This window comes from Electrophorus electricus, chromosome 5, assembly GCF_041902795.1.
Source record: "Electrophorus electricus isolate QZ-2024a chromosome 5, ASM4190279v1, whole genome shotgun sequence".
NCBI lineage: Eukaryota > Metazoa > Chordata > Actinopteri > Gymnotiformes > Gymnotidae > Electrophorus > Electrophorus electricus.
This window is the reverse complement of record NC_137501.1, coordinates 8,865,102-8,877,145: the sequence shown is the minus strand read 5'-3', so window position 1 is coordinate 8,877,145 and position 12,044 is coordinate 8,865,102. Positions and strand designations below refer to the sequence as shown.

The 12,044-nt window shown below is 42.3% G+C and overlaps 1 protein-coding gene across 2 annotated transcripts in view; it reads right to left on the bottom strand.

Moving 5' to 3' along the window:
* Nucleotides 1-11,843, bottom strand: part of gc (GC vitamin D binding protein) — a 35,349-nt gene extending 23,506 nt beyond the window's left edge. The window contains exons 1-4 of one of the 2 annotated variants that reach the window (XM_081714123.1): nt 11,775-11,843; nt 11,468-11,548; nt 11,006-11,075; nt 3,191-3,323 (exon numbers count right to left, since the gene is read on the bottom strand). In XM_081714123.1, coding sequence (XP_081570249.1) covers nt 3,191-3,323; nt 11,006-11,075; nt 11,468-11,531 — 267 coding nt within the window. In that variant the 5' untranslated portion in view covers nt 11,532-11,548; nt 11,775-11,843. Of the gene's footprint in view, nt 1-3,190; nt 3,324-11,005; nt 11,076-11,467; nt 11,744-11,774 lie in introns of those variants that run through there. The other variant, XM_027028705.3, reaches the window with a different exon arrangement.
* Nucleotides 11,844-12,044: the final 201 nt, after the last annotated feature.

The window sequence follows — 12,044 nt, the reverse complement described above, 5'->3', positions numbered from 1 at the left end:
AGCAGGAAGGGGCCCACTTAGTGATGATCATGTTCCTCCACCTTGCACTGCATCCCAGCATCACCCAACTAGATGGGCTCCTTAGGGGCTGTGGTTGTACCCACTGGTGACGTGGACTTCTTCAGAGAAGAGCTTGCCCAGGGAGCGATGCTTTTCTTCCAGGAGGTGGTTGTACGTGATGGCTAGGTGTACAATGTCGTCGAGAGACATTGACTATTGCTTGCATGAGAGCTCTGCTTGCAGGTCTCCTCACAGGTTGCTCACAAAGGCATCCACCAGCGATGCTTCATTCCAGCGGGTCTCGGTGGCTAATATCCAAACTTCATGGCATGCTATGCCACCGAGTGTAGATCCCGTCTTAGGCATAACAGTGCCTGACCACAAGCCCTACACTAGCGGGGATGGTCGATTACCACAATTAGCTCCTTCACAAACTCAGGGTAGTCAGCCAGCAGCAGAGAGAAGCAGGACACCAGCACAGCTCTCCATGACATAGCCCTCCCTGTGAGCCTAGAGATGCGAAAAGTCACCTTGGCATGATCTGGCAGGTGTGGCTGAGGAAGCCAAAAGTGACTTTTTAAACGTATTTTTGTGTATTTTCTTGACTCATTAGCAAGCAAGAGAGAGGCTATGAATAAGCTCCCAGAATCCAGTATCTTCACAGCAGTAAGGTCAAGCAGGTTCTAATAAAGGCAACATATGAATGTTTACATAAAAGCAGACATAGAGTCTAGACAGAGTTCGAACAGGAGACAGAAGAGATTCCTGGCAAGGTTGGCTGGCAAAGTACCTAATTTGCTAACTATATGAGAATTGTTCTGGAGCAATTTTGCTTCATGTTTATTGGAAGAGATGTAGAATTTTATATATTTGGATCTATGGAGTAGCATTGTAGTAAATGGACTGGAGTAAGTTACGTACAGTCGAACGAATAAATGAATTGAATAAATGAACAAATATACTGTAAGGAAATCACATGTTGTAAACTGAGGAAGTAATAAACTGTTATGTATTCTGAGAAATCTAGGAAAAAGTGGAGTTTTCAAAACTCTGCTTTCACACAAATGTTGAGGCCCACTGAATGCACTGTAGAAGTTAAGGAAAGTAGCAGCTGCATCTTCATAGCAAAATCTTCATAGCAATAAGGTCAAGCAGGTTCTAGTGAAGGCAGCAGATGAATGTTTAATTAAAAGAAACATAGAGTCTAGCCACAGTCTGAACAGCCTGTAACATTATGCTTGGGCTGACACTGCAGACACAGGATTCCTGGCAAGGTTGGCACGCAAAGTATCTCTGTGACATCATTGAATTGTTGAATTGTACTGGAGCATCATGTTTATTGGCAGAGATGTCAAATTTTACTATTTTAAATTTATGCAGTAGGCATTATAGTAAACAAACTATAAGCTATGTTACCTACAGTTGAACAAATTAATGAATTAAATCAATGAACAAATATACTATTAGGAAATCACCTTTTGTAAAACTAGGGAAGTAATAAACTGATCTGTGTTCTGAGAAATGTAGCTACTGCTTTCAAAACTCTGCTTTCACACAAATGTTGCACTGTAAAGATTAAGGAAGGTAGCAGGTGACAAAATAGTTTTACCTGGTTTATATTATATTTCATGTGTGTAAACCAAATTGTTTTGTGTTTGCCATTCATATCAACAATCATTTATCATCACTACACCAGACTTGTCAAAATAATATTTAAATGTTCTGCATACGTCTTGAAAAATAAAAAGGTTACATGAAAATATCATGGATACCTTTTTAATAAATCATTTTAAATTATTTTTTATTTGTTTTGCATTTCAGAAAATGTTTAATTGAAAACCCAGAATATAAAATGGCACTTAAATACACTAAATTAGATTTAGTTTTGACATATACTGTTGTAACGGCCCGAGTGCCGCTTAGCAAGGAGCAAGACTCCCTCGACGTAGACAGACATTTATCAACAGACATAAAGACAATTGCACTCCTGTGTAACGTAAACAGTGAAAGTTAGACACGAATACGATTAACACTAACAAGGTGAACATCGACAAGAACAAAGGCAATGACCGACAAAGGCTGCACACTCCCACAGTGGTTTAAATACACAAAGACATTACACGATAAACCAGGTGCAGGTGTGTGCAAACATGGACGTGGTTACAAACGAGACAACTCCCACAACACAAGGCAGGCCATACCACATGATCAGTGGTAAGGGGAGCATACTGTGACAACTGTATGCAATTTATCTTATTTTCTGTTTTGTATATTTACTATTGCTCTTTAATTAAAAGTATTTCTTATCCAATTACATGATTCATTGATGGAGTAATCTAGAGAATCCTTGATTACTAAAATAAACTATTACTGTAGCCCTAGTTTCCTTTCATTTGCGCTCTTTGTTTCTTGCCCTTTTTTCATTTGTCATCTAGTGTCAACTTTGTCACGAAAAATGTGTTAGGTCGCATGTACAAAAACTATTTTTAATTGCCAGCCTTTCCCCTTAGGGAGAGACAGAGTAAGAATACACTCTATGTACACACCACACATACGTTACACACTGCACACTTAGACACACACACCCCCCACCCCCCTTTGCAATACCTCACATCTCTTTCCTCTTTTCTTTCTTTCTGTTTTGCTCTTTCACACAGACAAAACTCACACAACATAATTATATGTTGCTTGGGGTCTTGAGGGAACGTGGGAAATACCCCCTATGATATGTCCACACTGGGAGACATATTTGTAATTTAGGGGTGGCGCAACAATACAAAAAGGGGAGGACAGAGCTTTGTGAAACATTTCTCTTTCTCTTGTACTGCTTATATTCTCTCTGCTGTAAAAAATACAAGCAAAAATAAATTTGCTTCTGCTGAAGGTCTGGAAATATGTCTTTGTAACAGTGAGAGAAATGAGGATGTATCTGAGACTGGTGACAATGTGGATGACCCTGAAAATGAAGGCTCCTCCTCTAAAGGGAGTGACTGTATTTTTCTTAGTGTGGAAAACACAATCAAAATGAATCCAGGCCCCACCAGACAGGCTGGCAGCTATGGTACAGACATCAAAGCAGATTTTGAGTTATACATCCCGATCGATTGATTTCTACACAAGAAACTGAGGCTAGCCTTTATCATTACACAGATACTATACAGACATTTTTCAATGACTTGCAGTGACTTACCTCTTTATCAAAACAGTCAGGATCTGCTTCATTTTGGCAGCAATCTTCTGCTAACTTAGCGAACTCATTGACCACGCTGCTCACCTCCTCAAATGTCCCATTTGGGAATTTCTGGCTGTATATAGCCAAAACTCTGAAGGGACACATATAGTTTGGTCACATTTTACATTAAGGTTCCCTTATATAACATAATTTATGATACTAGTTAACATTAACAATGAATTTCAGTATTAAAAAACTCTAGGAAATATTCATAGATCTTGGGTATGTTCCAGACTCATGGAACACCGTGTTTTTGCTCTTGTTTTGGAACTATTTTTTCCATTGAATTCACATAATACACAGTACACAAACATACAATTAAGATACAGGTAAGAAGAGATGCCTATCCAATAAACCACCTTTTAACTTTTTTCTTAACGATCCTGAACATTTTAAATAGTTTTCTTCAATACTAGTACTTTTCATTGTACATCAACTTAGAAAACATTTTCTCGAACACAAAAAATGTATCACATTTAAAAAAAAAACAAAGGTGACAAGAGCTCTGGTATTGCCTTCAATAATAATAATAACAACCAACAAACCTATCTATTCTTACCTGTAACCTTGCTGTAATTTTCTCCATAATAAAAACCCTTTTTGTTTACATTTATCTGACACTTTTATCCAAAGCGATTTACAATTATGATTGCATATAACCTGAGCAATTGAGGCTTAAGGGCCTTGCTTAGGGGCCCAACAGTAGCAGCTTGGCAACGGTGGGGCTTTGACCCGCAAACTTCCGATTATGAGTCAAGTACCTTAACCACTGAGCTACCACTACCCAGTATTGTGAAAAGCTATGAATTTTACAATACTTGGAGGTTGCCACTTAAACCAAGAAACTGTTATCCTTTTCATTGATATTAAAAGCAAAGTTCTAAATACATAAGTCCAATTTCCATCTATCATATTAGGTGGTATAGTAGGTAGTAGGTCAGGTAGTATACCCAGTATGAATAGTGATAGATCTAAGGTAAAACTAATCCCCATAATATGTTTAATCTCTTTTTGAACACTTTCTCAAAATTCCAACAGTTTTGGTCAATCCCAGAATATATGTGTCACAATCGCCCACCCCTAACTAGTTCATTACATACCTGTTATTGTAACCACCTTAATCGTATTAGTCTCCATAAGTCTCTGTATTTAAAACCTGTGTTTGTGTTTAGTCTTTGTGAAGTCTTGTCTACTTTGTTTGGTGTGTTTCTGACCTGTTGTATCTTTGTCTGGTTACCTGGTGTGTTTGATCTCTGCCTGTTTTTTAGATTATCCTTTTTACCTGCTCCCTGTCTGTTTTGGTAACTTTATGGACTGCTTTTCTGGACATATGACCTTGGCTTATGTACTTTGGATTCTGTTTGTGGACTAAGCATGTTCTTTAATAAAGCTGCATCTTTAATCCATTACTCCATCTTGACACATGCTCAGAACAGGACAGTATGTTTGGTTTGGTTCGTTTGCTATGTTTGGTTCATTCTATTCTGTGGCCTAGCCTTCATTATCTTTTTTTAGCCTTGTTAATTACCTTGTATGTGTCACAGTAGGCTGGTCTCCTACCAGGAGGTACACACCCACTCCAGACAGGGGCTGTACCACTAACCTGCCCCGTTCACAATCACCGGCCTTTTGACCTGCTCCTCATTACCTGTCACTATATATTCCTGCAGGTTCCGAGAGACAGCACTGTGCATTAGCGGTCGAAACCTCAAGTGCCCATCGGTGCAATGCTAATATTACGAAGACGCTTCGTCTTAGAGTGGTTTCGTATTATTGCATTCCTAATGAAAAATAAAGAACAAGTCTGTTCTACCTCACCTCTCACTTCATCTGTGCCGCCTACATCACAGAATGCGCAGCTGCCAGGAAGCGACGCTAGCAGCCCTGACTGGGCTCACCTGGTGGCTGCCCAGATGGCGGCGCTGGAGCAGCAACGGCAGGAAATCGTGGAAGTTCGATCAATGGTACAGACTCTCGGCCAGTACGTCAACCACCTGGCCGTGAGCCCCGAGGTACGAATGACCTCCCCTGCTAGCCCACCGGTGCATGGACCCGCCAAGCAGACCGACAACCCTGAGGAGCAGCTGGAAGCAGCTGGATGCAGCAGGGGTACAGCCCAGGAGGGGAGACCAACGAAGAGGCAACAATGTGGTGAGTTGTCCCCAATCTCGCTCTATGTTTAAGGTCCCACTGAAGGTGTCATACAAGTGTCGGGCAGCGGGGACTGGGGTTTCACAAAGAGGCTAGGAATCAAAGCCATCGCCCTACCCTCTTCGCTAAGCATGCAAGCCCTGGACAGGGGCCTTGTAGGCCCTGGCTATATCACTCATGTCTCTCCCCGTGTTCTCCTCGTCACCCAAGACGGACACTCGGAGCGCATCGCCTTTTTCCTCCTTACCTCCCTCTCTCACTCTGTCACACTAGGTCTTCCATGGCTGAGGACTCATAACTCACAGGATAAGTGGATGGAGAACCGAATCCTGCAGTGGGCTCCCTCATGCAGCCGGAGATGCTTCCCGAACAAGGTGGTGACACTAACGGTGACCTGGATAGAGAGTCCCGGAGCCGAGAAGCAGGTCCCTATTCCACACGAGTGGACTTGGTGCAGGTTTTTAGCCCAATGAAGGCCCATCGGGACTGGGACTGTGCTATAAACCTCAAGGAGGGGGCAGTACCCGACAGGTGGAAAATCTATCCCCTCTCCCAAGAGGAGAAATGGGCAATGTAACAGTACATAAAGGAGGCACTGGAACAAGGGTACATCCGCCCCTCTAGCTCTCCAGCCTCAGCTGGAATCTTCATTGTAAAGAAGAAGGACAGGGGCCTGAGACCTTGTGTGGACTACTGGGGACTCAACAAACTGCTAGTGAAGTACCTGTATCCTCTCCCCCTGGTTCCAGCAGCAGTGGAACAGCTGAGAGGAGCCTGGTTTTTCACAAAATTAGACCTGCGTAGTGCCTACAATTTAATTCGGGTCAAGGAGTGGACGAGTGGAAGACTGCATTCAGCACATCCACAGGACATTATGAATATCTGGTCTCACCATACGGTCTGGCCACATCTCCATTGATATTCCAGGCCTACATTAACGAGGTTCTCAGGGAGTTCTTGGGAAGATCCGTCGTCGCTTACATCCACGACATTTTGATCTATTCCTCCTTCCTGGAACCAACATGTGCAAGATGTGTGGGCCTTACTACAAACCCTGTTACAGAACCAGTTATACTGCAAATTAGAGAACTGTGAGTTCCACTGCAAGGTGTTGGACTTTCTGGGGTACATCATCCAGGAAGGGAGTGTACGCATGCAACCAGGCAAGGTGGAAGCTGTGATGGCTTGGCCCAGACCACTCACACATAAGACACTACAGTGTTTTCTTGGCTTTGCCTACTTCTATCGGAGGTTCATCCGATCCTTCAGCTCGTTAGCAAGACCCCTTACAGACCAGCTCCGGGGCCCTGCCCGAAGGCTCAAATGGACCTCCGAGGTAGAGAAGGCATTTGACGATCTCAAGACTGCTTTCTAAACAGCACCGGTGTTACGACAGCCTGACCCAGACAGACCATTTGTGGTGGAGGTGGATGCCTCCAACATAGGAGTGGGCACTGTACTATCTCAGCATACAGGAAAAAGAGGCAGCCTATGGCCTATCGCATAACTTCTCCCAAAAACTGAGTCTGGCAGAGAGGAACTATGGCATTGGGGAATAGGGAGCTGATGTCCAAGAAGCTCGCCCTCGAGGAGTGGAGGCACTAGCTAGAAGGAGCACGACATTCCTTTACCATGTATATGGACCACAAGAACCTGGAATACCTCCAGACCACCAAGATACTAAATGCCAGACAGGCTAGGTGGTCAGTCTTTTTTTCCAGGTTCCAGTTCCGGGTCACCTATAGGCCTGGGGAGAACACCACTCGAGCGGATGCACTCTCCCGGCAACACAATGCGGAGGCCCTGTCGATGAGCTCGGAGCCTGTTCTCTCTCCCTCATGCTTTTTGGCATCTCTAGAGTGGGAGTTGGACTAATGAATAAAGGCAGCCAACCCGCATCCACAATGCCCTCCTAATCACCTCTACATGCCACCGAAACATCAGGGAACTCTCATCACATGGGTGCATACATCTTTGGGGACAGGACACCCCGTCGCCACTTGCACCGCACAGCTGATTGGGGCGTGCTATTGATGGGCGGCGATGAACAGGGAGGTGGTGAGACTGTGCCTGCAGTAAAATGCCATGAGTTCCTTCTGCAGGTAAGTTTCTGCCCATGCCTACGCCTCTACGACTATGGTCCCACCTGACGATGGACTTTGTCATGGACCTACCTCTTTCAGAGGGCAATACCGCCATCCTGATGATCGTTGACTTGTTCTATAAAATGGTTCGCTTTGTCCCTTTAGCAGCCCTGCTCACTGCGCTAGAAACAGCAGTCATATTATTCCACCAGGTATTCAGACAGTTTGGCTTACCTGAGGACATCATGTCAGATCGTGGCCCCCAATTCACATCGCGGGTATGGAAAGATCTGTTAGGTAAGCTGAACATCACGGTCAGCCTAACATCCGGCTATCACCCTCAGGCTAATGGGCAAGTAGAGAGGGTGAACCAAGAACTTGGTAACTTCCTACACCTCTACTGTTAGCACCACCCAGAGACATGGATCGCGTACTTCCCATGGGCGGAGTACGCGCAGAACTCTCTGCGCCACATGGGAACTGGTCTCACCCCATTTGAGTGTGTTTTAGGTTCCTAACCGCCTCTATACCCCAGAGCACCCCCGTGTCAGACCAGCTGGCAGTGGAGAGATGGTGCAAGGAGAGCGAACGGACCTGGCAGGAGATGCACAAGACCCTCGGGTGACCCGCCTCCACCTTTGGAAACAGAAGAGGGCCTGGCATATAGGGTGCGGACCCTGCTGGACTTCCGAAGGAGAGGGAGGGGACTACAATATTTGGTGGACTGGGAGGGGTACGGCCTGGAGGAGCGCAGTTAGGTTCCGGCCTCCCAGATTTTGGACCCTGATCTTGTTACCTCCTTCCATAGGCTGCACCTGCTGAAGCTTGCCCCGAGTAGGTGGGGCCGGCCATGTTCAAGGAGCCTGCCGAGGTCTTGGGGGGGGGGGGGTTGGGCGTTCAGTCACGGTAGGCCGGTCTCCTACTGCGAGGGACACACCCACTCCAGACAGGGGCCGTACCACTAACGTGCCCCGTTTACGCTCACCTGCCTTTTGACAGGAGACACTTGCTCCTCATTACCTGTCACTATATAGAGAGACAGTGCTGCGCATTAGCGGTCGAAACCTCAAGTGCCCGTTGGTGCAATGCTAATACTACAAAGACGCTTCGTCTTAGAGTGGTTTCGTATTATTGCATTCCTAATGGAAAATAAAGAACAAGTCTGTTCTACCTCGCCTCTTGCTTCATCTGTGCCACCTATGTCTCAGTATGTCTCTTCCTGATTTAATGTTTAATAAAATCTCACTGCACTTGCGTTCAACCCCTCACCTCGCTTTGTGATTACCCCCAAACGCTTACAGTGTGAAGTCCACCTCCAGCCCACATTCTCTCCAGCATAGTTCATATGTATTACTATATCTTGGAGTGTTAAAATACTGCATTTTATTTTTCAGTCACGTTTATCTTTGTTACGACCCCAGGTGGATCGTTTCTGTTTGTGTGTCCTTTTTGACTAAGGAAGGTACACACTGACTATTATTACTATTAACTATTATTGACCCTGACTTTGACACACCATATGTGATCATCGATTTTGCCCCATATTGAACTTGGCTGCTGTTCTAAATAATTGTGTACAAGTATGTAATACTTGTTTAACTATTGTCATTATATGTTTGTTGTAGTTTGGGAAATAGGGAGGTGATGCCAATTATTTTGTGCTTTCTGGGATTTTGTCTTCTGTTGTGGTTCAGAGAGTTAGGGCAGATAATTGTTGTTTATTTATATATTATATATTTATTCTGTTAGATAAGACATCTGCACTATTTTCGTTCCAGGATTTGTTTGTTATTTTGGCACTGTCATCTCCTGAAATACACTCCCTCTATGAAATAAACATCTCCTTTTTCTTAACTACTTCCTTTTCCCCATCTCTGCTTTCTGTATTACGGTCCAGAGCCTAGATCTGTGTGTGACATGATGGTTATAGTTTGATAATTTTACATAATGCTGTAAATTCTGTAATGCTCAAACTCACAGATCCTTCATTGTAGATTCATCCTTAATACATTTTTCTAATAATTTTTTTTTTCATAGAGACACACATACAGGCTGATTAATAAAAAAGAAATAACAAATACTGGTTGCATAAAGATTCTGGCCTGCAGACTCTGATATCTCTATTAATACAGGAGGTGAAGAAGACATATGAGGCCAGCTTCTAGTAGGGAAGTCACTTTACTGCATGGAGAAACAACATTTAGTATCTGGTGTTTGTAAAGCAGCAGGGCTTTGGCTTTCTGTGCACAAGAGGCTTGGGGAAACTTTGGACCCACCACAAGGTTATGTGAACAATATGAATTAAGCAAATGTATTATGGACATAGCTTTTAATGTTACCCAGTGACTGTAAACACAATTTAAAATTTACATTTACGTGCTCTTATTCAGAGTGACTATATATTTTATCAGTATGACAATTCTCTCTGGGAATAGAACACATGCTGTTTGTCAGTATGCTGTAATTCCTGTATGATATCTACATGTTATCCACTGAGTACAATTATTATACCCATATAACACAAACAGTTATACAGTAAACATGTGTGTGTGTGTACAGTGATAGAAGAGCTGGGAATGGGGCTCCAAAGACATAATCTGTTCCTGAGGTTGTGGTAGAACTGCAAGGGTCAATAGCCGACTGGATGATCACACATTAGCAATTCAGTAATTGCATGTGTGGATATGATATATTGTATACATTGTATACATACATTGTGTACTCTTTATGTCATTGTGGTGATCAATGTATCATGTAAATGGAATAAATATTTTTTACTCAACATTAAAGAGCTGTGAAGAGGTTAAATATGCAACCAGTATATCTTACTCTTTCTGCATAGACAATAAATATGCAATGTGAAGAATCTGGATGGGTGAGTATTTTTGCAAGGTATTGTATTTAACCAATATGTAAATGGTCAGATTTAAAGTTTATAGTGCAAGTACATGAACATATGAGTAATATGTATATATGGCTTGATAGATATGTAGCGAGAGAGAGAAAGAGAGGTAAAAATTGCACTGTAGTACACATGGTTTCCAGAGAAATAGGATGTTTAAGATGGAGGCCTTTTGTTGGCTGTTCACAAATTACTGTTCTTCAACTGGTCTATCATTCCATGACATATTATATTAGGAGACGGGCAGAAGTGCTTCCTTTCCTGCACTGAGGAGAAAATGACCAGTTTGCTTCAATCAGACAAAGCTAAGAGATCAATTTAACTGGTTTGCTGGGTGTTTTTTGGACATCAAATCTAATCTAACCCTCCTTCAGAATATTAAACAAAGTTTGGAAATATTATTTAGAAATATTTAGAGTGTACCAACTGATTAGGCTCACCCAGTTTTATGCAAACGTTTTAAGTAAAGACTATACAAATGCAAAGAATATTAACCTTTAATTTAGAAATTAAAAAAAATGCATTTAAATATTCACAACAGACACAGTGAACTTTTTTCTCTCTTTTGTTCTATTTAACAGGATTTATGTTTGTAAAAGGAAGCATACATTATTAAATACGAATATGCATACATACATTATTCTGAAGTTATTTTTTCCAATGACATTCCACTCCTCACATATATATCCCTGTGCATAGTTCTTGCCTGTAAAGATAAAGCATCAGTGGTAGTTTGTTCTGAGAAACCCATTCCTAAGTGGTTTTGTTCTTTAAAGTGTGATTTGGTGGGGGGAACAAGAGATACTGGAAAACCACCTCAGCATTAAAACTTCCTACCTGCAGCATTTTTTTTTTTTGGGTAATACCTCAGTTAGTAAAAACTGTTATATTAATGTAAAAGTTGTAGTCATAAAAGGAAAATGTGCAGAGATGTTGTGAAAACATTTGTGAAAATGATCCAAATGTTAAAAGCAAAAGTAATGTTCTCCAAAAATAACCATTTGCCATGCCTTGCAAAGGTAAAAGCACTACTGTTTTAGTCCCGTGACTATGTACATTTGTGAATAAAGCGTAATCATATTTATGAAATTTCCATACCTTTGTTCGCTGTCATACTTAGAACAATGATGGCAGAAATAAAACTGAGAGCTAGAGTCCTCATTTTTGGTTTCTCAGGAACTGTTTGATGTAGAAGGCACCGTTCAGTGTTTGATGGAGTAGGCACATATGAAACAAAAAAATAACAGCCTACAGTTGAGCAAATATTTCTGTACAAACAGAATTTTGGCACAGACACACATGAGTTACAAAACCATTTGAATTGCCCTTTAATATTTTGTCAGAGTTCCTTCCTTGAGGTGCTGTTAAAAATAAGACCTGACTGTTTTGGCTCCAGTGACCTTACCCAGAGTCTGAGGGGGGCAATTCTAAATAACTTCTGTCTGCTCTGATTATTTGCAGTGCAACTGCAGTAAATGGAAGTGGACCTGTCAGCATGCTTTTAATAGTAACCCACACATGTACCAAGTACCCAAGCAAAGGGTGTTGCTAAAAAATATGCCCAGTAATGGTGTCACTATATGTACTCTGCTCAGCAACCCACAGTATGAGCACCCCTTGCCTAAGTAGCTTTTTATTTTAAGTTATGGCCTTGGTGTCCAGGCAGCTCCACCAC